The following is a 26,348-nucleotide window of genomic DNA, read 5'->3' as shown; positions in this document are numbered from 1 at the left end:
AAAGACTAATGGAATGCTGGCCTTTATATCTAGAGAACCAGAATACATGGGGGTAGAAGTTATGCTGCAGCTATACAAAGCCCTAGTGTGACCATAACTGTATTCAGTTCTGGGGACTACACCTTAGGAAGGATATATCGGCCTTGGAGGGAGTGGAGTGTAGATTTACTAGAATGATACCTGGACTCCAAGGGTTAAATTACAAAGCGAGGGTTGTAGAGCCTGGAATTTAGAAGATTAGGGGGGGATTTGATCAAAGTTTTCAAGATATTAAGGGGAACTGATAAGGTAGATAGAAAGAAACTATTTCTGCTGGTTGGGGTGTCTCGGCCTAGGGGACATAGCCTAAAAATTAGAGCCAGGACTTTCAGGAATGAAGTTAGGAAACACTTCTTCATGCAAAGGATGCTAGAAGTTTGGAACTATCTTCCGCAAACAGCAGTTGATACTAGCTCAATTGTTAATTTTAAATCTGAGATTGATAGATTTTTGTTAACCAAAGGTACTAAGGGATATGGAGCTAAGGCTAAGTATGGAGTTAGGTCACAGATCAGCCATGATCTCATTGAAGGGCGGGACAGGCTCGAGGGGCTAAATGGCCCACTTCTGTTCCTACGTGTGGGATCTTTCTCCTTCTCGAACTTAATGTCACGTTATGGTCACTGCAAGATGCTCCTTTACTGTCAGATTAATTTATTATTTCTGGCTCATTACCATTACTAAATTTAGTATGGCCTGCTCCCTTGTCAGGTTCTAAAACATATTGCTTCAGAAAACTGTCCTGGATACACTCTATAAATCCATTGCCTTTACGACTTGAGTTGTTTTGCATCTTCCAGTCTATGTGAGAGTTAACATTTCCCTTATAACCGCTTTGCCTTTGCTACGTGCGTCTCTGATCTCTGTATTTGTGCATCCCGCTACTGCGTCACTGTTGTCAGGAGGTCTGTGGACAACTTCCACCAGTCTTGCATCCTTTGCTGTTTCTTAATTCTAACCAAAATGTTTCTATTGCCTACTCACCCTTACTGATATCCTTTCTTTCAGCAGCTGCAATATTGTCTTTTTGCAATGTTGCTACTCTTCCTCCTTTCCCTATCCATTCTAAAGACCTTATAGCCCAGAATATTAAGCTCCCATTCATGCCCTCTGTCCATTCACCAGGTCAGGCTGTACCAGAGGTGCTCTGCCCATTCACCAGGGGCACTCTCTGCCAGTACCCTTGTGCCCACATTTACAGAGTGAGATGCACATACCTCTGTGTCAGAGGGGCAGTGCCTTCGATTCACAAATAAGGCTGCAATGGAGTTGAGTCACATGCTACAAAGTGAGCTGCAGTCAAAGACCTGATACTGCCAGTGGCTGCGAGGGGCATTGGACCATTCCAAATGCTGGCAACATCAGCCACATTAGGTTGAGAAAGCTTTACCAAACAAATAATTCTATCTTCTCCATGGACAACCAGCAGCAACACAAGGGGGCTGTGGAATTTTACAGATCGGCAGGATCCTCAAGGTCCCAAGGATTATGGATTACATCCATGTGCATGCAATGTACCAGCATGCAGCCTACAATGGTTGTGATGTCATGTCCTGGCATTATGCAGCTACTTAACCTGGGATGATTGCTCTGAACTGAATGCATACAACACATGTGAAGGAACCAATGGGCTAAAAATTGATAAAGAAGAGGTACTTGAAAGGCTAGCTGTACTTAAAGTAGATAAGTCACCTGGTCCGGATGGGATGCATCCTAGGTTGCTGAGGGAAGTAAGGGTGGAAATTATGGAGGTACTAGCCATAATCTTCCAAACATCCTTAGATACTGGGGTGGTGCCAGAGGACTGGAGAATTGCAAATGTTACACCCTTGTTCAAAAAAGGGTGTAAGGATAAACCCAGCAACTATAGGCCAGTCAGTTTAACCTCGGTGGTGGGGAAACTTTTAGAAACGATAATCCGGGACAGAATTAACAGTCACTTGGACGAGTGTGGGTTGATTAGGGAAAGCCAGCACGGATTTGTTAAAGGCAAATTGTGTTTAAATAACTTGATTGAGTTTTTTGATGAGGTAACAGAGAGGGTAGATGAGGGCAATGCAGTTGTTGTGGTGTATATGGACTTTCAAAAGGCATTTGATAAAGTGCCGCATGGTAGGCTTGTCATCAAGATTGCAGCCCATGAAATAAAGGGGGCAGTAGCAACATAGATACAGAATTGGCTAAGTGACAGGAAACAGAGAGTAGCAGTGAACGGTTGTTTTTCGGACTGGAGGGAGGTGTACAGTGGTGTTCCCCAGGGATCGGTGCTGGGACCACTGCTTTTCTTGATATGTAATGACTTGGACTTGGGTGTACAGGGCACACTTTCAAAATTTGTAGATGACACAAAATTTGGAAGGGTAGTAAACAATGAGGAGGATAGTGAAATACTTCAAGATGATGTAGGCAGACAGGTGGCATGGGTGGACACGTGGCAGATGAAATTTAATGCAGAAAAATGCGAGGTGATGCATTTCGGTAGGAAAAATGAGGAGAGGCAATATAAACTAAAGGGCACAATTCTAAAGGGGTAAAGGAACAGAGAAATCTGGGGTATATATACACAAATCGTTGAAGGTGGCAGGGCAGGTTGAAAAAGCAGTTAAAAAAGCATATGGGATCCTGGGCTTTATAAATAGAGGCAAAGAATACAAAAGCAAGGAAGTCATGATGAAGCTTTATAAGGCACTGGTTCGGCCACAACTGGAGTATTGTGTCCAGTTCTGGGCACCACACTTTAGGAAGGATGTGAAGGCCTTAGAGAGGGTGCAGAAGAGATTTACTAGAATGATTCCAGGGATGAGGGACTTTAGTTACGTGGATAGACTGGAGAAGCTGGGGTTGTTCTCCTGGGAACATAGAAGGTTGCAAGGAGATTTGATAGAGGTATTCAAAATTATGAAGGGTCTAGGCAGAGTAGATAGAGAGAAACTGTTCCCATTGGCAGAAGGGTCAAGAACCAGAGGCATAGATTTAAGGTGATTGACAAAAGAACCAAAGGTGACATGAGGAAATTTTTTTTTTAAACACAGCAAGTCGTTAGGATCTGAAATACACTATCAAAGTGGGTGGTGAAGGCAGATTCAATCATGGCCTTCAAACGGGAACTGGATAAGTACTCGAAAGGAAAAAATTTGCAGGGCTACGGGGATAGGGTGGGGGAGTGGGGCTAGCTGGATTGCTCTTGGATAGAGCCAGTGCGGACTCGATGGGCCGAATGGCCTCCTTCCGTGCTGTAACCTATGATTCTACACTGACCAGCAAAGTCTCAGGTTAATCTCTGGCTGTGCGAAATTAGCTGATCTCAGCCAAGACAGCTGTAGAGCTACAAGTGGCCTCAATGTACTCTGGGATAAGGAGAGAAAACATCACTGCTAGTGTTCCCGTTCCTGATTGCTATCCAGTGACCCAGCAGGGGCGTGCATATGTTGAAATCAATAACATCAGGATTGAACACAGCTGTTGCTCCCTCTGCAGCGGAGTATCCTGTCGACAGTTACTGTCCAGGCCTCTAGATGAAGATTGGAAACTCAGGTGATGTATTGGAGGGTAGTCATGGAACTGCATCCTGGCATAGGTCAGCACCTTCAGAGAAGGGCAGCCATGGAACTGTACCCTAGCACGAGTCAGCACCTACAGGAGAAACGCGCTGCCATTGAACTGTACCCAGAATGAGTGAACACCTTCAGGAGAGAGGTGCCGCCATTGAATTGTACCCTAGCACGAGTCAGCATCGCCAGTAGAAGGACAATAAGGATTGAAATTTGGAATTAAAAATTGTATTTTGGTGCAATAAGGGGATTTAAATGATGAGGTATTTTCCCAGTGCCACTGTGGATAATTCTGTACGGTGAACATGGATGAACAGCACGACTTCACAAGGACTATAAGAAGTATGTTTGTAAAAGGTTAGAATGTGAAAGCAACTAATAGTTTCCATCTGTTCAACTGACGCAAGACACTGACCAAGAGAGCAACAAATTATTTTTAAATTGTAATCATATGCTTGCAGCATAGGAAAGGAGCTCATGTGGAAATTAGTGAGACTTTCACTGTATTACCACAGGAATTCCATGGGATCTGGAGTCATTTTGTGACCCAGGAGTAATCTCAGTAACTTTGGGTCCCTGTTTGATCAAACACACGCACATTGCATGGGCCATTTCCATTTGATCGAATCCAGATTATCTCTTAGCAAATCTGCAGAACACGTGGCACAAACACCGCTTAATCCCATGGTTAAGGGTCATGCAGAATGAACGAACCAGCGGGGAGCAAAACATGTCACCTCAAAAATGCAGGCACATCATTTACAGAATAAAAATATAAGCATCATGCCCAAACAGACTTCTGCAGGTTCTTGTTCTTGAAGCAGATAGGCATTTTCCCAAGCAGGAGAAATATATTATGCTTAATCATATCTACTGGCCATATTCACAATCATTGCCACCTCACGTGTCCTCTCCACTGCCATGTTCTCGATCACAGATGAGCCCATATACAACCATTTCCTTGTATCCCTCACTACCCACATCCCCTTTACAAAGCCAATTCTTTATGCATCCACCCCAGAAAAACTCTCCCTCCAAATCACTTATAGTTGCACTTTCAAGCTGCCAACTGTTCAGCCTTTGGCCCATTCATTCACTCAAGCTGTGGCCTAACCAATGTTTTAAACAGTTCCAGCATAACCTTCCTGCTCTTATATTCTGTGCCTTGGCTAATAAAGAAAAGTATCCCGTTTGCCTTCTTAACCACCTGTGGACAGGCACTCCAAGGTCCCTCTTTTCCTCGACACCTCTCGGTATCCTTCCATTTATCGTGTATTCCCCTGCCTTGTTTGACCTCACCAAACGCATTACCTCACACTTCTCTGGACTGAATTCCATTTGCCACTTTTCTGCCCACCTGACCTCTACAGCTTTCCTCCTCACTATCAACCACATGGCCAATTTTTGTATCATCTGCAAACTTCTTAATCATGTCCCCTATATTTAAGTCTAAACTATTAATATATATCACAAAAAGCAAGGAACCTAGTACTGAGCCCTGCGGAACCTCACTGGAAACAGCCTACCAGTCACAAAAATATCTGTCAACCATTACACTTTGCTTCCAGCCATTCAGCCAATTTTGGATCCAATTTGCCACTTTCTCTTGGATCCCATGGGCTTTTACTTTTTTGACCAGCCCGCATGTGGGACCTTGTTAAAAGCCTTGCTAAAATCCATGAAGATGACATCAGACGCACTACCCTCATCGACCCTCCTTGTTACCTCCTCAAAAAATTCCATCAAGTTAGTCAGACACAACCTACCCTTAACAGATCCATGTTGACTGTCCTTGATTAATCTGTGCCTTTCTAAATGACCGTTTATACTGTCATTCAGAATTGATTCCAATAATTTGCCCACAACCGAGGTTAGACTGACTGGCATTTCTGCTAGTATGGTCCCCATCTTCGCTCCCTCAAGACCGAGGGACGCAGGCTTGACTATATCTGGTGCAAAATTGGTTTAGCCATTCATTACCAGATCTGGCTAGATCACATCAAGCATTATTCCTCTCCTCTGCCAAAATTACTCACTACACCAGGATCATCCTGGAGAGCAAAGATAAATCCCAGCATCTTTTGTCAACTACCAATCATCTCCATAAAGTCCAGTCCCCAACCTTGTTCCCCCGCAACCCCGGTCCCCAACCCCGCTCCCCCGGTCCCCAACCCCGCTCCCCCGGTCCCCAACCCCGCTCCCCAACCCCGCTCCCCCGGTCCCCAACCCCGCTCCCCAACCCCGCTCCCCCGGTCCCCAACCCCGCTCCCCAACCCCGCTCCCCAACCCCGCTCCCCCGCTCCCCAACCCCGCTCCCCCGCTCCCCAACCCCGCTCCCCCGCTCCCCAACCCCGCTCCCCCGCTCCCCAACCCCGCTCCCCCGCTCCCCAACCCCGCTCCCCCGCTCCCCAACCCCGCTCCCCCGCTCCCCAACCCCGCTCCCCCGCTCCCCAACCTCGCTCCCCCGCTCCCCAACCTCGCTCCCCCGCTCCCCAACCTCGCTCCCCCGCTCCCCAACCTCGCTCCCCCCGCTCCCCAACCTCGCTCCCCCGCTCCCCAACCTCGCTCCCCCGCTCCCCAACCTCGCTCCCCCGCTCCCCAACCTCGCTCCCCCGCTCCCCAACCTCGCTCCCCCGCTCCCCAACCTCGCTCCCCCGCTCCCCAACCTCGCTCCCCCGCTCCCCAACCTCGCTCCCCCGCTCCCCAACCTCGCTCCCCCGCTCCCCAACCTCGCTCCCCGGCTCCCCAACCTCGCTCCCCGGCTCCCCAACCTCGCTCCCCCGCTCCCCAACCTCGCTCCCCCGCTCCCCAACCTCGCTCCCCCGCTCCCCAACCTCGCTCCCCCGGTCCCCAACCTCGCTCCCCCGCTCCCCAACCTCGCTCCCCCCGCTCCCCAACCTCGCTCCCCCCGCTCCCCAACCTCGCTCCCCCGCTCCCCAACCTCGCTCCCCCGCTCCCCAACCTCGCTCCCCCGCTCCCCAACCTCGCTCCCCCGCTCCCCAACCTCGCTCCCCCGCTCCCCAACCTCGCTCCCCCGCTCCCCAACCTCGCTCCCCCGCTCCCCAACCTCGCTCCCCCGCTCCCCAACCTCGCTCCCCCGCTCCCCAACCTCGCTCCCCCGCTCCCCAACCTCGCTCCCCCGCTCCCCAACCTCGCTCCCCCGCTCCCCAACCTCGCTCCCCCGCTCCCCAACCTCGCTCCCCCGCTCCCCAACCTCGCTCCCCCGCTCCCCAACCTCGCTCCCCCGCTCCCCAACCTCGCTCCCCCGCTCCCCAACCTCGCTCCCCCGCTCCCCAACCTCGCTCCCCCGCTCCCCAACCTCGCTCCCCCGGTCCCCAACCTCGCTCCCCCGGTCCCCAACCTCGCTCCCCCGGTCCCCAACCTCGCTCCCCCGGTCCCCAACCTCGCTCCCCCGGTCCCCAACCTCGCTCCCCCGGTCCCCAACCTCGCTCCCCCGCTCCCCAACCTCGCTCCCCCGCTCCCCAACCTCGCTCCCCCGCTCCCCAACCTCGCTCCCCCGCTCCCCAACCTCGCTCCCCCGCTCCCCAACCTCGCTCCCCCGCTCCCCAACCTCGCTCCCCCGGTCCCCAACCTCGCTCCCCCGCTCCCCAACCTCGCTCCCCCCGCTCCCCAACCTCGCTCCCCCGCTCCCCAACCTCGCTCCCCCGCTCCCCAACCTCGCTCCCCCCGCTCCCCAACCTCGCTCCCCCGCTCCCCAACCTCGCTCCCCCGCTCCCCAACCTCGCTCCCCCGCTCCCCAACCTCGCTCCCCCGCTCCCCAACCTCGCTCCCCCGCTCCCCAACCTCGCTCCCCCCGCTCCCCAACCTCGCTCCCCCGCTCCCCAACCTCGCTCCCCCCGCTCCCCAACCTCGCTCCCCCGCTCCCCAACCTCGCTCCCCCGCTCCCCAACCTCGCTCCCCCGCTCCCCAACCTCGCTCCCCCCGCTCCCCAACCTCGCTCCCCCGCTCCCCAACCTCGCTCCCCCGCTCCCCAACCTCGCTCCCCCGCTCCCCAACCTCGCTCCCCCGCTCCCCAACCTCGCTCCCCCGCTCCCCAACCTCGCTCCCCCGCTCCCCAACCTCGCTCCCCCGCTCCCCAACCTCGCTCCCCCGCTCCCCAACCTCGCTCCCCCCGCTCCCCAACCTCGCTCCCCCGCTCCCCAACCCCGCTCCCCAACCCCGCTCCCCAACCTCGCTCCCCAACCTCGCTCCCCCGGTCCCCAACCTCGCTACCCCGCTCCCCAACCTCGCTCCCCCGCTCCCCAACCTCGCTCCCCCCGCTCCCCAACCTCGCTCCCCAACCTCGCTCCCCCGCTCCCCAACCCCGCTCCCCAACCTCGCTCCCCAACCTCGCTCCCCCGCTCCCCAACCCCGCTCCCCAACCTCGCTCCCCCGGTCCCCAACCTCGCTACCCCGGTCCCCAACCTCGCTACCCCGGTCCCCAACCTCGCTCCCCCGCAACCCCGGTCCCCAACCTCGCTCCCCCGCAACCCCGGTCCCCAACCTCGCTCCCCCGCAACCCCGGTCCCCAGCCTCGCTCCCCCGCAACCCCGGTCCCCAGCCTCGCTCCCTTGCAAACTCAGCCCAACGGTATTCCCCACAAAACTAGCCCCCAAACTCACCGCCAAAACTCACCATCCAAAAACCCAGCACTAAACGCACCATCCACAAATCCAGCCCCGAACTCATCCGCCCAAAACCTCGCCCCCAAACTCACCTACCGGCAAAAAAGCCCAAATAAACAAACCCATAAAGCATTTCCTAAACCAAAGCTTTGTAACCAGTAGTTCTCAAAGCACTCTCCACAATATCCGCTCTGTCAAATAAAGTCTTGTTTATTTAGCACTATGAAAGGATTTTTAATATCACTTTAAAACAAAGGTTATAAGGGATAAATAATTTTTTTTTACTTACTGGGTAGATTTGCTTCAAGTTCTGCAACCTCTGGTGAAAGAGAGAGACACAGGATTAATATCCAGTTAAAATGAGATAGCAGCATAACTAAAAATCTCTCTCCAGATTTGGGCTCCTCAGTTTAATTCTTTGCCCAATTTCTATTCTTCACCCACTCTCCCAGTTCCGTGGGCACCGGCCAGGTACCAACCTCTCTCCTCTGTCCCCACTCCTTGCCCAGGCCAGGGAACAGCCACTGACCAGAGATCCACCGTAGAACCAGAGGTTCACAGCGCAGAAAGAGGCCTTTCAGGCTCCATGGTACAGCAATCCAAAGCTAATCCCACTGCGCCACCCCTCTCTAGCCCTGTATCGTCCACATTTCAAATATTTATCCAGTTTTCCCCTAAAAGATGCAATGGTCTCTACCTCAATCATTCCTTGTGGCAAAGCATTTTATGCACCAACAGCCCTCTGAAGAAATTTCTCCTAACCTCTCTCCTTAGTGACGATTTTAACTTTTTTCATGATTTTTTTCACTTGTACTCTAAAACCTAAAAGGTTGCTGTCCTTTTTATGGCTGCACTTGCACTTTCTGAGAATTTTCTATTTTAACCTCTTAGTCTCTCTGATATCCTGCCTCGCCTGGCCCCATTCCCAACTACAGTGAAAGGAACAGTCTGAGGCTCAGACGAAAAACAAAACTGGCAGCAGCACAACAACTTGCATTTATATAGCGCCTTTAACATAGTAAAACGTCCCAAGGCACTTCACAGGTGCAATCATCAAACAAAATTTGTCACCGAGCCATGTAAGGACAGGTGACTAAAAGCTTGGTCAAAGAGGTAGGTTTTAAGGAGCATCTTAGAACCATAGAAAAGATACAGCACAGAAGGGGGCCATTCGGCCCATCGTGTCCGCACAGGCTCGAAAAACAACCAGGTGCCCATTCTAATCCCACCTTCCAGCACCCGGTCTGTAGCCCTGCAGCTTACAGCACTTTAGGTGCAGGTCCAGGTACTTTTTAAAAGAGTTGTGGGTCCCTGCCTCTACCACCAATTCGGGCAGCGAATTCCATACACCCACCACCCTCTGGGTAAAAAAGGTTTTCCTCATGTCCCCTCTAATCCTTCCACCAATCAGCTTAAGTCTATGGCCTCTAGTTCTTGAATTCTCAGCTAGGGGAAACAGGTACTTCCTGTCTACTCTATCTGGGCCCCTCATAATTTTGTACACCTCAATCAAATCACCCCTCAGCCTCTTCTGCTCCAGGGAAAACAACCACAGCCTATCCAATCTCTCCTCGTAGCTGCAATTTTCAAGCCCTGGCAACATTCTTGTAAATCTTCTCTGCACTCTCTCCAGAGCAATTACGTCTTTCCTGTAATGTGGTGACCAGAACTGCGCACAATACTCCAGCTGTGGCCATACCAGCGTTTTCTACAGTTCCATCATTACATCTCTGCTTTTGTATTCTATGCCTCGGCTAATAACGAAGAGCATTCCGTTAAAGGAAGAGAGAGAGGTAGAGAGGCAGAGAGGTTTAGGGAGTGAATTCCAGAGCTTAGGGCCTGGGCAGCTGAAGGCATGGCCGCCAATGGTGAAGTGATTAAAATCAGGAATGCGCAAGAGGTCAGAATTGGAGGAGCGCAGAGGGTTGTAGGAGGTTACAGAGATAGGGAGGGGTGAGGCTATGGAGGGGTTTGAAAACAAGGATGAGAATTTTAAAAATCGAGGCATTGCCAGGCCAGAAGCCAATGTAGGTCAGTGAGTACAGGGGTACGGGACTTGGCGCGAGTTAGGATACGGGCAGCAGAGTTTTGAATGAGCTCAAGTTTACCTCGGAGGGTGCAAGGTGGGGGGCCAGCCAGGAGAGCATTGGAATGGTTGAGTCTACAGGTAACAAAGGCATGGATGAGGGTTTCAGCTGCAGATGGGGTCGGAAGCTTAGCTCAGGGCCAAAAAGGACCCCAAGATTACAAACGGTTTTGTTCAGCCTCAGACAGTGGCCAGGGAGAGGGCTGGAGTTCGTGGCTAGGGAACGGCCTTTGTGGCAGGGACCGAAGACAGCGGCTTCAGACTTCCCAATATTTAAATGGAGGAAATTTCTGCTCCTCCAATATTGGATGTCAGATACGCAGCATGACAAATCAGAGACACTGGAGGGGTCGAGAGAGGTGGTGGTGAGGTAGAACTGGGTGTCGTCAGTGTACATGTGGAACCTGATGTGTTTTCGGATGATGTCGCTGAGGGTCAGTATGTGGATGAGAAATAGGAGGGGGCCGGGGCCATGGCCCTGGAGGACTCCAGAGGCAACAGTGCAGGCATGGGAAGAGAAGCCATTGCAGGAGATTCTCTGGCTACGACTGGATAGATAGGAGTCTATTGAGGGACAAAAGCTTCCCCCAGCAGGGTGAGATACTTTAGGTACAACCAGGCCTGTTAACTGTGGGTCTTGAACACATGCACAGAATGAATCACCTTTTAACATACATACTTAATAACCAACAAAAATACAGATGGTCACAGTCCCTATAAATGCTACTCAAAACTCCACTTACCTTGCTCCTTGGCCCAGCCCGTCTCCTCTGTTCCCGCTCCTCACCCTGGTCCAGCCCGTCTCCTCTGTCCCCGCTCCTCAGCCTGGCCCAGCCCCTCTCCTGTCCCCGCTCCTCACCCTGGCCCAGCCCCTCTCCTCTGTCCCCGCTCCTCAGCCTGGCCCAGTCCCTCTCCTCTGTCCCCGCTCCTCAGCCTGGCCCAGCCCCTCTCCTCTGTCCCCGCTCCTCACCCTGGCCCAGCCCCTCTCCTCTGTCCCCGCTCCTCAGCCTGGCCCAGCCCCTCTCCTCTGTTCCCGCTCTTCACCCTGGCCCAGCCCCTCTCCTCACCCTGGCCCAGTCTCTTTCCTGTGTCCCCACTCCTCAGCCTGGCCAAGCCACTCTCCTCTGTCCCCGCTCCTCACCCTGGCCCCTCTCCTCACCCTGGCCCAGCCCCTCTCCTCTGTCCCTGCTCCTCAGCCTGGCCCAGCCCCTCTCCTCTGTCCCCGCTCCTCAGCCTGGCCAAGCCCCTCTCCTCTGTCCCCGCTTCTCAGCCTGGCCAAGCCCCTCTCCTCTGTCCCCGCTCCTCACCCTGGAACAGCCCCTCTCCTCTGTCCCCGCTCCTCAGCCTGGCCCAGCCCCTCTCCTCTGTCCCCGCTCCTCAGCCTGGCCCAGCCCCTCTCCTCTGTCCCCGCTCCTCAGCCTGGCCCAGCCCCTCTCCTCTGTCCCCGCTCCTCACCCTGGCCCAGCCCCTCTCCTCTGTCCCCGCTCCTCAGCCTGGCCCAGCCCCTCTCCTCTGTTCCCGCTCTTCACCCTGGCCCAGCCCCTCTCCTCACCCTGGCCCAGTCTCTTTCCTGTGTCCCCACTCCTCAGCCTGGCCAAGCCACTCTCCTCTGTCCCCGCTCCTCACCCTGGCCCCTCTCCTCACCCTGGCCCAGCCCCTCTCCTCTGTCCCTGCTCCTCAGCCTGGCCCAGCCCCTCTCCTCTGTCCCCGCTCCTCAGCCTGGCCAAGCCCCTCTCCTCTGTCCCCGCTTCTCAGCCTGGCCAAGCCCCTCTCCTCTGTCCCCGCTCCTCACCCTGGAACAGCCCCTCTCCTGATAAGAATCTACACCACATCAACTCTTCTCCAGTCCAAGCAACACCCAATTACCCCAACTATTTCCTATTCATGCTGCTACATTTCCATATGCTTGATTTTTAAAAAAGCCTCCAGTGTGACATTGTACTAAACACATTCTGAATATCAATATATATTACTTCTATTGCATTCCACTTATCTATCGAACTTCCCTTTAACAAATCCAAGCTACTAAATGCTCACTAATTTTATCTTGCATTATGGATTCAAGAGTTTATCCCAAGCTGACGTTAGACTAACTGGTCCATAGTTACCCGGATCATCCTTCTCTCCCTTCTTGATCAAAGCTGTTACATCAGCAACGCTCCAGTCCCACAATTTGCATATTTAAGGATTTTTTTTTTTTCCTTTTCTATCCCTTCTGAAAATCTATAACCAGGAATATGTACAATAAGGGGCAATGGGGTAAGCTACAGGCCGGAATCTAATCAAGGGGTTTGAATAATTTATACACAGAATAATGGATACACAGGAGTGAGGTACAGGCTTGAATCTAGTAGGGCATCATAAACCACAAGAGCAGTTTATTGTCTGACCCCATAACTTATATCTCTCACTTCAGTTCTGATAACACAGAAACATAGGAATTGCTCGATGAAAAAAGGTCGCCGTCTACCTAGTGCACCTTCTACCACCTTGGTAGTCGCATGAACCAATGATAATGGAGTTGTTGACTAATCATAGCAATCGATCTCTATCAATTAGTCTACAACAGACCCAGACATGAGGCAAGGAAAACCCCAGTGGTGGAGAGCTTTGAGAACCATAGATCCAAAGTCACCTGTCCTTCCGACGCATGCTATACATACCACGTCATGTCTCAAATTACTCATATACTGTATTCCAAAATGTTATTTTCTGAAATCTATCTAATTTACATTTGAATGAATCAACACTCTGCTGTTGCCGTCTCCCTGTTGAGGGAATGTTTCATATCCGATGTGGACAGTGGGTTGCAGTGTGACATGTCAACAGTTACATTGCAAGGTTCAGGACCAGGACATCACATTAATAGTTTCAGTTGTTCAGCATGAAATCCTGATGCCAGGAAGCTGCACTGGGATATCAGATTTCACACACTTGGCACACGACTTCAGTAGTTACGGGTCAGCACTCTGGCCACAATGACCTGTCACACTAAAAGATACGGAGTCATACAACACCAGGTTATAGTCCAACAGCTTTATTTGAAATCACAAGCTTTCGGAGCTTTGCTCCTTCATCATAAACCACAAGAGTAGTTTATTGTCTGACCCCATAACTTATATCTCTCACTTCAGTTCCGATAACACAGGAACATAGGAATTGCTAGATGAAAAAAGGTCGCCTGACGAAGCAGCAAAGCTCCGAAAGCTTGTTATTTCAAATAAAGCTGTTGGACCATAAGCTGGTGTTGTACGACTCCGTACATTTGTCCACCCCAGTCCATCATCGGCAACTCCACATCATGGACACTAAAAGATATTTGTGCATTTTATTTCCCAAAGGGGAAATGGTAGACCAGTACATGAAATGCGGCAACTAAAGAAACACAGGGTCAATCTGTATTTATGATGGTTATCCTAAGTGCAGCACAAAATCCTTTCAAAATCAGTTTTCCAAACCGTTTTAAAAAGCAGACGACAAGAGATTGCACTGTTCATCAGATAACCACAGCATAATTTCAGCGGGAAGAAAGCAAATCAAGAAGCACCGAAAGCTCAGACCTGATAGCTGGTTCATCAAATGGATGACAAGGCACAGCACTCACAGTCAACCTGCAGGAAGCTGTGCTTTCAGGTCAAGTAATTAAGTAGAACAGAATGCTTTCATGTACTCCCAGCCTGTGGTTACTATTTCCATTTCAATAACCTCCCTCATACGTAACAAAGCCACTCATCTCATCTTCTCACATTGGTCAGCGGCAAATGGGCTGCTTTCATTCCCATGTTGACAAGTTCCCTACTTACAGGCCACATTCAGCAAGTAATTCAGCTCCTTTTAGTAGGTTACGCACAAACCATCTGTTTTTTCAATCTTGATTTTCAGATGCTTTCAAACACATTTCAGAAACTTCTCTACATTTCATGAATAGACTGCCAATAATGCTGTGCCTGGTTTAACCTAACAACCCTGAAGCCCAGCTACAGGTGATTATCCTGTGCAAACCATTTCTTCTTCAAATCTTTTTCATCTCATGACTCGGATACCGTTCCTTCATCAGTACAATCAGAAGTTGCCTCCCTGAGCACGACATCCCCACAGGGAATGTTACGCAAAACAACTGGACCTCACACGTCATTATTTATTGGATTCAGTTCCCATCTCAAACTAATATAATTTATTACAAATTAACACCTAGTTACCAGACCTACGACTCATCTTAGAGGGGTGTCTGCCGAACTCTTTGGATAAACCCTTCCCACAGTAGATAATTTAATCGAGTATCATTGTACACGTACAGAGAGCACATGGAGCTGAGCTTTTATTTAATGATTAGTATTTTTTGAAATGGGAACAGATAGAAACTTCTTTAAAAGGGCATCATGTTCTAATGTAGAGTTGTCAGCACCACTCCGGAGTAAGTCACATCACCGGAGTCAGGTCATTAGCAATTTACCGACGGCAGCTGTCTAATTTGTTTTTATTCTGTTCGAGCTCCTGCACAAGCTGATGCAGCATTCAGTATCAGAATGAAGAGCAATTTACTTCAAAATGACACAGATTACACTGCACACTGACAGAGACCTTCAAACTGAAATGTTACAAATCCAACAATTCTACGGATTGAAAAGATACAGGAATAGGAAAATGACGCTCGTCTTTTTTTTAAAAAACAACCAAAATCATTATAACTCCAATCTGTCTCATTAGGAGCCAGAAGCTTTTACAGAGTAAGGTTTAAAGATTTTATTTCAATGAACGTCTCTTGTGTCTAATTTAATGCTCGCAGTGCACTTTCACTTCAGGAGAAATTAAAACCTGCTGCTGCGTGCTGCACAGTCCTGCCCGACTCTAGGAATGGTTAGGAGCAGCAGAGAAACTAATGCCCGTCACCCTGTGCCATGCGCTGCCAGAGAAATTGGGGAACAGGCAGAGGAAAACACGAGTTCAACTGCCTGGAAGGACGAGTCTGATTTTCCTTCCCTCTGGCAAAGGATTTGGTCTCCAATCAGCACCTTCATCAACAAATCAACTGGCCAAGAAAGTGAAGTATGTGCAGAAGTTCATAAACAGATGCCGAGTCGACCGGGGTGGGAAGCAAAGGCAAGGAAACATTGCAAAGCCTTTCAAACGGCAAGAATCAAATGCTCTGAAATTCAGGTAAAAATCACTGAAGAAAACTCTCTCCCAACTCCACCTTGCAAAATTCTTGGAAAGTGACACTCTGTTGGGAAGGTCATTACATTAGATAACTAATTAAATGATTGAAACATGTTCTACAAGAAGCACAGAACCATAAGATTATACAGCACTAAAGGAAGCCATTCGGCCCAATATACTGTGCTGGCTCATTGCCAGAGCAGTTGAAAACTAATCCCACTCCCTCACGCTTTCCCCATAACTCTATCTTCCACTGCTTCAAATATTTATTCAGTTATCCATTAAAAGATGCAATGGTCTCTACTTCAACCACTTCCTGTGGTGAAGCATTCTATGCTCCAAAATCCTCACCTCTCTCCTCACTCTGAGGATTTTAAATTAGTTTTTATTACTGACTTCCCAACCAGAGGAAATAATATTTCTCTATGCACCATATCAAAACCTTTATTAATTTCTAAAATTTCAATTAAAAGTGCTTACAGCCAACAAGGTACTTGTGAAGTGCAGTCACGGTTGTAAAGTAGAAAAACACAGCAGCAAATTTGCGCACAGCAAGGTCCCACAAACAGCAATGTGATAATGACCAGGTAATCTGTTTTTTAATGATGTTGGTTGAGGGATAAATATTGGCCAGGACACAAGGAAGAACTCCCCTATTCTTCTTCGAATAGTGCCATGGGATCCTTCACATCCACTTGAGAGGGGAGATGGGGCCTCAGTTGAACGTCTCATCCGAAAGATAGCACCTCAGAAGTGTCAACCTAGATTATTGGCTCAAGTCTCTGGATTGGGACTTGAACCCACAACTTTCTGACTCAAAGGCGAGAATGCTACCACTGAGCTAAGGCTGATACCGTATCCAGTATCTTAAGTGTCTCTGAATAACTACAGTTTACCACCCCGGTACCATCCTGGCGAATCTACACTGTATGCTCTCCATGGCTTTAATGTCCTTTCCATAATAGGGTTCCCAAAATTGCAGAACTCTAACTGGCTTTACCAATGTTTTGTATACATTTATCGTTAATTCTTTACTTCATACTTTACGCCACTACTGATAAAACCCAAAATGCTATTGCCCTTTTTCATGGTTTTATCCATCTGCATTTGTACTTTCAAGGAATTACATATTTGAACCCTAGGTCTCTCTGTTAATCCACACCCTTTGAGTGTAAACTTCCTCTCTTCCTCGCAAAATGTATTACCTTACACTTATCCACATTGAATTGCATCTCCCACTTCTCTGCCCATTTCATTAATCTGCCGACACACCTTCAACAAGTCCGTCCTGGCTGTCCTTTATTAACCCTTGCATTTCTAAATACTCAGTAATTTTAAATCACAGAAATTGCAACAAGGAAACAGGTGTTCAGTCCAACCAGTCCATGTTGACGTTTAGATATCCTAGTCCCAACTGCCTGCCCTGCTCCCATTTTCCTTTATCTCTCTTGCTTCAACCTCCTATGCACCCTATTCAACACCAATAACATAGTATTCACAGGAATGATTACCAAACAAAATTTGCCACCAAGTTACATAAGGAGATATCAGGACAGGTGACCAAAAGCTTGGACAAAGAGGATGGTTTTAAGGAGCGACTTAAAAGGAGAGAGGTTTAGGGAGAGAATTCCAGAGCTTAGGGCCTAGGCAGCTGAAGGCACGGCTAGCAATGGTGGAGCGATGAAAATTGGGGATGCGCATGATGCCAGAATTGGAGAAGTGCAGAGATCTCGGAGGGTTGTAAGGCTGGAGGAGGTTAAAGGGATAAGGATGAGCTCAAGTTTACGGAGGGCGTAAGGTGGGAGGCCAGCCAGGAGATCCCTGGAATAGTCCAGTCTGGAGGCAATAAAAGCATGGATGAGGGTTTCAGCAGCAAATAAGCTGAGGCAGGGCCGGAGACGGATAATACAAGAGGTGGAAGAAGGCCATCTTAGTGACGGAGAGGATATGGGGTCGGAAGCTCAGCTCAGGGTCAAATAGGACGCCACGGTTGGGAACAGTCTGGTTCAGCCTCAGACAGTGGCCAGGGAGAGGGATGGAGTCAGTAGCTAGGGAATGGAGCTTGTGGCGGGGGTTGCAGGCAATGGCTTCAGTTTTCCCAATGTTTAATCTAAGAGATGCCCAAAACAGACACTAAACTAGCTGGTCTATAGTTACCCGATTCATCACTCTCTCTCTACTTGAACAAAGATGTTACATTGACCACTCTCTAGTCCCACAGCAGAGTTTGTATTTTTAATAAGGATTGAAAAACTGTGGTCATTTGTTTCAATTATTTCCCAACTGTTCTTCAACACCACATCACCTATTTGTCCACTTCATTTGCCGAAATCAAGCAATGCTTCGTTCCTTGTTGGGCCAGAAGTAGATTGATCTAGGAATCTGCCCTATACATTCTATAAAGTGTACCCTCTATTTTGCCCACCCGCATTAACTTTATTTCAGTCTATCTTAGGATAGTTAAAATCATCCAATGTTATTGCCCTGTTGTTCTTGCATATCTCTCTGAACTGTCTGCAGATCACCCTCTATCACATAGTGGTTATGTTACTGGACTAGTAATCCAGAGGCCTGGACTAATAATCTGGAGTCATGAGTTCAAATCCCGCCACGGCAGCTGGGGAATTTAAATTCAATTAATTAAATAAAATCGGGAATTAAAATACTAGTATCAATAATGGTGGCCATGAAACTACCGGATTATCGTAAAACCCATCTGGTTCACTAAATCCCTTTAGGGAAGAAAACCTGCCATCCTTACCCAGTCTGGCCTATATGTGACTCCAGACCCACAGCAATGTGGTTGATTCTTAATTGCCCTCTGAAACGGCCTAGCAAGCCACTCAAGTTGTACAATCACGCTAAAAAATGTCATGATAAGAATAAAACCGGACGGACCACCCAGCATCGGACCACTAGGCACCGGACACGACAAAGGCAAACCAAGCCCAGTCAACCCTGCAAAGTCCTCCTCACTAACATCTGGGGACTTGTGCCAAAATTGGGAGAGCTGTCCCACAAACTAGTCAAGCAACAGCATGACATAGCCATACTCACAGAATCATACCTTTCAGCCAACGTCCCAGACTCTTCCATCACCATCCCTGGGTATGTCCTGTCCCACCGGCAGGACAGACCCACCAGAGGTGGCGGTACAGTGATATACAGTCAGGAGGGAGTGGCCCTGGGAGTCCTCAACATTGACTCGGGACCCCATGAAATCTCATGGCATCAGGTCAAACATGGGCAAGGAAACCTCCTGATGATTACCACTACTGTTCTTCCTCAGCTGATGAATCAGTCCTCCTCCATGTTGAACACCACTTGAAGGAAGCACTGAGGGTAGCAAGGGCACAAAATGTACTCTGAGTGGGGGATATCAATGTTCATCACCAAGAGTGGTTCGGTAGCACCACTACTGACTGAGCTGGCCGAGTCCTGAAGGACATAGCTGCCAGACAGGGCCTGCGGCAGGTGGTGAGCGAACCAACACGAGGGAAAAACTTACTGGACCTCGTCCTCACCAATCTACCTGTCGCAAATGCATCTGTCCATGTCAGCATTGGTAGGAGTGACCACCGCACAGTCCTTGTGGAGATGAAGTCCCGTCATCACACTGAGGATACCATCCAACGTGCTAAATGGGATAGATTCAGAACAGATCTAGCAGCTCAAAACTGGGCAGCCATGAGGTCCTGCGGGCCATCAGCAGCAGCAGAATTATATTCCAGCACAATCTGTAACCTCATGGCCCGGCATATTCCTCACTCTACCATTACCAACAAGCCAGGTTCAATGAGGAGTGTAGAAGAGCATGCCAGGAGCAGCACCAGGCATACCTAAAAATGAGGTGCTTACCTGGTGAAGCTACAACTCAGGACTACATGCTGCTAAACCACGGAGGCAACATGCTATAGACAGAGCTAAGCGATTCCACAACCAACGGATCAGATCAAAGCTCTGCAGTCCTGCCACATCTAGTCGTGAATGGTGGTGGACAATTAAACTAACGGGAGGAGGAGGCTCTGTAAACATCCCCATCCTCGATGATGGCGGAGTCCAGCACATGAGTGCAAAAGACAAGGCTGAAGCGTTTGCAACCATCTTCAGCCAGAAGTGCCGAGTGGATGATCCATCTCGGCCTCCTCCCGATATCCCCACCATCACGGAAGCCAGTCTTCAGCCAATTCGATTCACTCCACGTGATATCAAGAAATGGCTGAGTGCACTGGATACAGCAAAGGCTATGTGCCCCGACAACATCCCGGCTGTAGTGCTGAAGACTTGTGCTCCAGAACTAGCTGTGCCTCTAGCAAAGCTGTTCCAGTACAGCTACAACACTGGCATCTACCCGACAATGTGGAAAATTGCCCAGTTATGTCCTGAACACAAAAAGCAGGACAAATCCAATCCAGCCAATTACCGCCCCATCAGTCTACTCTCAATCATCAAAGTGATGGAAGGTGTCATCGACAGTGCTATCAAGCGGCACTTACTCACCAATAACCTGCTCACCGATGCTCAGTTTGGGTTCCACCAGGACCACTCGGCTCCAGACCTCATTACAGCCTTGGTCCAAACATGGGCAAAAGAGCTGAATTCCAGAGATGAGGCGAGAGTGACTGCCCTTGACATCAAGGCAGCATTTGACCGAGTGTGGCACCAAGGAGCCCTAGTAAAATTGAAGTCAATGGGAATCTGGGGGAAAACTCTCCAGTGGCTGGAGTCATACCTAGCACAAAGGAAGATGGTAGTGGTTGTTGGAGGCCAATCATCTCAGCCCCAGGACATTGCTGCAGGATTTCCTCAGGGCAGTGCCCTAGGCCCAACCATCTTCAGCTGCTTCATCAATGACCTTCCCTCCAACATAAGGTCAGAAATGGGGATGTTCGCTGATGATTGTACAGTGTTCAGTTCCATTCGCAACCCCTCAAATAACGAAGCAGTCCGAGCCCACATGCAGCAAGACCTGGACAACATCCTGGTTTGGGCTGATAAGTGGCAAGTAACATTCGCGCCAGACAAGTGCCAGGCAATGACCATCTCCAACAAGAGAGAGTCTAACCACCTCCCATTGACATTCAACGGCATTACCATCACCGAATCCCCAACCATCAACATCCTGGGGGTCACCATTGACCAGAAACTTAACTGGACCAGCCACATAAATACTGTGGCTACAAAAGCAGGTCAGAGGCTGGCTATTCTGTGGCGAGTGACTCACATCCTGACTCCGCACAGCCTTTCCACCATCTACAAGGCACAAGTCAGGAGTGTGATGGAATACTCTCCCCTTGCCTGGATGAGTGCAGCTCCAACAACACTCAAGAAGCTCGACACTATCCAGGACAAAGCAGCCCACTTGATTGGCACCCCATCCACAACCCTAAACATTCACTCCCTTCACCACCGGCGCACTGTGGCTGCAGTGTGTACCATCCACAGGATGCACTGCAGCAACTCGCCAAGGCTTCTTCGACAGCACCTCCCAAACCCGCGACCTCTACCACCTAGAAGGACAAGAGCAGCAGGTACATGGGAACAACACCACCTGCACGTTCCCCTTCAAGTCACACACCATCCCGATTTGGAAATATATCGCTGTTCCTTCATCGTCGCTGGGTCAAAATCCTGGAACTCCCTTCCTAATAGCACTGTGGGAGAACCTTCACCACACGGACTGCAGCAGTTCAAGAAGGCGGCTCACCACCACCTTCTCAAGGGCAATTAGGGATGGGCAGTAAATGCTGGCTTCACCAGCAACACCCACATCCCATGGACGAATATAAAAAAAAATTTCCTCTATACTGTGGCCTATAATGCACAGCGAGAATTATATAATTTTCCTTCCTATTTTTTAACTCTATCCATATGGATTTTTTCTTAAAGCAACTCCCTAGGACATCTTACGTTCCAGCACTATGATCCAATCCTTCACTAATACTCCTAAAAATGGTATAAGCAGGAATATTAAGTACCCAGTCCTGTCCAAACATAAGCCATGTCTACATCACATCGCTCCATAGATATTAATGCTTCGAACTCCAATTTTGTTTTGAATGCCTTTTCCATTCACCTGCACACAACTCAACCCTGACTCCAATTTTTTGGAAAATTGACCCTTATCCTTTTTCCGAGTTTTCTCATTTCATTTTTTCCTTACCCCTTGCCCTTGAACAAAGGTGTTTTTATTTCTCATTCCACCACAGCCTCCTTCTTACCCTCTGATAATATTTTCTCACTATTTATTTTACTGAGCTATATGCTTCTAATGTGACCCCTTCCATCCTACACCAGCCCTGCAGCCATGTGTTGACCTTCTTAAATCTTCCTCCCCATAACTTGTCCAGCCCATAGCACAGGAAGCAACCCAGAGATTACCACCCTTGGGGTCTTGTTTCTCAAACTGACTCCTTAAAATCCCTCTGCAGGACCTCAAACATACTTCTATTTATCATAGAATCATACAGTACAGAAGGAGGCCATTCGGCCCATTATGTCTGTGCCAGCTTTTTGAAAGAGTTATCCAATTAGTTCCACTTCCCCATAGACCTGCAAAGTTTTCCAATGATTCCAATATGGACCACAACTTTTGGAACGTAGGAACAGGCATAGAGCCTAATCCGTCATTCAATTAGATCATCCCTGATCTGTACCTCAACTCCACTTACTTGACTTTGCTCCATATTCTTTGATACCCTTACATAACAAAAGTCTATCTGTCTCAGTTTTGACATTTTCAATTGACCCCTAGCCTCAACAGCTTTTTGGGGGAAGAGTTTTCCAGATTTCAATTACCCATTGTGTGAAATAATGCTTCCTGATTTCAGTTCACATTTAGTTCACCTTCTCGCATCCTGGTAGTCACATGATACAATGATAATGGAGTTGTTGATTAATCATAGTAATCAATCTCTATCAATTAGCCATTAACAGATTCAGACATGAAGCGAGGAAAACCCCAGCTTTAATTTTAAGATTATGCCCCCTTGTTCTGGATTTCCCCCACCAGACAAAATAGTTGCTCTGTATCTACTCTATCGAATCTTATAATTTTAAACACCTCAATCATCTAAACTCAAGGTAATACAACCAAGTTTATGCAACCTGGTCTCATACTTTAACCCTTTAAGTCCTGTTGTCATTCTGGTGAATCTGCGCTACATCACCTCCAAGGCCAATACATCTTTCCTGAAGGGCGTGTACTCCAGATGGACCCTGACCAAGGCTCTGTACAACGGAATCATAACTTCCTCACTTTTGTAATCCAACCCCCTTGAGATAAAGGCCAACATTCCATTAGCCTTTTTGTTTACTTTTTGTATCTGTGTACTAGCTTTTATGATTTGTGTACTTGGACATCTAAATCCCTTTGAACCCCCACTGTTCCCAGTCTCTCATGACTCTCCCTCATTTTCCAAACCTGTTCTGTAATATTCTTCAACCAGAGAGGCAACATACCATCCAGGACTCCCGGTCACAACTGTGAAAAAGTCTGTCTGTGCCCCTGACTAGAGACTCCTACTGCTACCACTCTCCTCCTCTTCTCCACTCCACTAAGGGTACTGAGTAACCTGTTAATGTAGGCCAGAGCCCTCCTTGTAACCATTCTGTTTTTGCCATAAATCCACCTCCGTATGGTCCTGGATATACATATGGGCTGAAGGAAGCCTTTCTGTTACATGCTAGGAATTCAGAACCATTAGTCACGAACTTCGCCGTACTGCAACTCTCCGTCACTGAAGAGACACAAGGAAGATTTCACCCTTCTCTACCTGGTCCCATAGAACAGTGTCCAAACTGAAGCTCACATCCATCAGCAATGAATCAACAATTTGAAGCACTTATACTGATCTTGAGACAACTACAAATCCAGGATAAAAGCCAAGATTTGACCAGGTATTCTTTATGAGGGCCAAATGAGACAATAGCTTGAAAGCTTACAAAAAACGTTAAAATCAGCCTAAGTCAGTTTCTTTGAGTCTTACAAATGCAACCTTGCATGAAGCCACAACTCACTCCATGCACTGCAACGCAAAATCTAACCGGTTCCTGATTCTTTACACCATGGGCTTCCAGAGGATCCAAAATACATGTCACAAACAAGCTGAAAAATCACCTCGATCCACTTCCAGCAGTGAAATCCCAGGTAGTTTTTAATCTCAATTGCATCCTTCTTCATGTGGATAGAAACTCCAGCTGTGCTCTGGAACACCGAGGGCACATGTGCCTCAAACAGAATCCTATTCAGGAGGACTGCTCCACAGAGAGTCTGGAGTTACTGATCCCTATCGTCCTCCACCCCTGCAAAATTATCCTGTGCTGAGCCACCAAAATAACTAGTCAAATTCCACTCTGCATTTCCAACACAGGGCCAGGCTTTCAAGCCTTTTTTCTTACTTTATCCACAAGCTTTGTGAAATTGAGCAGTGACACGAAGAACTTAGTTTTTATGTCTGTTGGCTCACAGAAGGATATCTTTCCCAGGGGTACTAATACCATAAACAATTCTGAACTCCAGTGAATGGAGAAATGCTTTCTCAGGCCTCAAGGTTCCCACTGCTTTTTTCCCTCTGATTCTAAACTCCCACCATCTACCTCTGGAGTGTTGTAAAGGTTGACCCTCATTACATCCACAAACACACAACTTCCAGCAGGAGTCACTGGAGCAGGAACCTGGCAGATATTTCCCTGTTCAGTTAGGCTAGGCCCATCAACCCCTATCTCAGCTCAGCCTTTTGATCTGTATGACTCAGTACCATGTTGGGCAGTACAATTACCAACTAAAGGAGGAACTCTGCACTGTGATGCAAGCTATTATTTCGACCCTTTCTGAGAAAATATAGTGTGGGGAGGTCACAGAGAGGGTGAACACACGCTGGACACCTTTACACAGCACGATGTGAACACACGCTGGACACCTTTACACAGCACGATGTGAATACAGGCTGGACACCTTTACACAGCACGATGTGAACACAGGCTGGACACCTTTACACAGCACGATGTGAACACAGGCTGGACACCTTTACACAGCACGATGTGAACACAGGCTGGACACCTTTACACAGCACGATGTGAACACAGATTGGACACCTTTACACGGCACGATGTGAGCACAGGCTGGACACCCTTACACGGCACGATGTGAACACAGGCTGGACACCTTTACACGGCACGATGTGAACACAGGCTGGACACCTTTACAAAGCACGATGTGAACACAGGCTGGACACCTTTACACGGCACGATGTGAACACAGGCTGGACACCTTTACAAAGCACGATGTGAACACAGGCTGGACACCTTTGCACGGCACGATGTGAACACAGGCTGGACACCTTTACACAGCACGATGTGAACACAGGCTGGACACCTTTACACGGCACGATGTGAACACAGGCTGGACACCTTTACAAAGCACGAAGTGAACACAGGCTGGACACCTTTGCACGGCACAATGTGAACACAGGCTGGACACCTTTACACAGCACGATGTGAACACAGGCTGGACACCTTTACACGGCACGATGTGAACACACGCTGGACACCTTTACACAGCACGATGTGAACACAAGTTGGACACCTTTACACGGCACGATGTGAGCACAGGCTGGACACCTTTACACAGCACGATGTGAGCACAGGCTGGATACCTTTACACGGCACAATGTGAACACAGGCTGGACACCTTTACACAGCACGATGTGAACACAGGCTGGACACCTTTACACGGTACGATGTGAACACAGGCTGGACACCTTTACAAAGCACGATGTGAACACAGGCTGGACACCTTTGCACGGCACAATGTGAACACAGGCTGGACACCTTTACAAAGCACGATGTGAACACACGCTGGACACCTTTACACGGCACGATGTGAACACAGGCTGGACACCTTTGCACGGCACAATGTGAACACAGGCTGGACACCTTTGCACGGCACGATGTGAACACACGCTGGACACCTTTACACGACACGATGTGAGCACAGGCTGGACACCTTTACACAGCACGATGTGAACACAGGTTGGACACCTTTACACGGCACGATGTGAACACAGGTTGGACACCTTTACACGGCACGATGTGAACACAGGCTGGACACCTTTACATGGCACGATGTGAGCACAGGCTGGACACCTTTACACGGCACGATGTGAGCACAGGCTGGACACCTTTACACGGCACGATGTGAACACAGGCTGGACACCTTTACACGGCACGATGTGAACACAGGCTGGACACCTTTACAAAGCACGATGTGAACACAGGCTGGACACCTTTGCACGGCACAATGTGAACACAGGCTGGACACCTTTACACAGCACGATGTGAACACAGGCTGGACACCTTTACACGGCACGATGTGAACACAGGCTGGACACCTTTACACGGCACGATGTGAACACAGGCTGGACACCTTTACACGGCACGATGTGAACACAGGCTGGACACCTTTACACGGCACGATGTGAACACAGGCTGGACACCTTTACACGGCACGATGTGAACACAGGCTGGACACCTTTACACGGCACGATGTGAACACAGGCTGGACACCTTTACAAAGCACGATGTGAACATAGGCTGGACACCTTTACAAAGCACGATGTGAACACAGGCTGGACACCTTTACAAAGCACAATGTGAACACAGGCTGGACACCTTTACACAGCACGATGTGAACACAGGCTGGACACCTTTACACGGCACGATGTGAACACAGGCTGGACACCTTTGCACAGCACGATATGAACACAGGCTGGACACCTTTACGAAGCACGATGTGAACACAGGCTGGACACCTTTACAAAGCACGATGTGAACACAGGCTGGACACCTTTACAAAGCACGATGTGAACACAGGCTGGACACCTTTACAAA

At 49.1% G+C, this 26,348-nt stretch overlaps 1 protein-coding gene across 5 annotated transcripts in view; it reads right to left on the bottom strand.

Annotated features, from left to right (window-relative positions):
- ube2f (ubiquitin-conjugating enzyme E2F (putative)) overlaps positions 1 to 26,348 on the bottom strand; it is a 176,666-nt gene that overhangs the window by 105,703 nt on the left and 44,615 nt on the right. For all 5 annotated transcript variants that reach the window (XM_067987985.1, XM_067987981.1, XM_067987983.1 and 2 more), the window contains one exon: positions 8,505 to 8,534. In XM_067987985.1, coding sequence (XP_067844086.1) covers positions 8,505 to 8,534 — 30 coding nt within the window. The remainder of the gene's footprint in view (positions 1 to 8,504; positions 8,535 to 26,348) is intronic.

This window comes from Heptranchias perlo, chromosome 7 (genome assembly GCF_035084215.1).
Source record: "Heptranchias perlo isolate sHepPer1 chromosome 7, sHepPer1.hap1, whole genome shotgun sequence".
Lineage (NCBI taxonomy): Eukaryota > Metazoa > Chordata > Chondrichthyes > Hexanchiformes > Hexanchidae > Heptranchias > Heptranchias perlo.
Note: the sequence above shows the minus strand (reverse complement) of the source record. Positions and strands in the feature narration are given on the sequence as shown.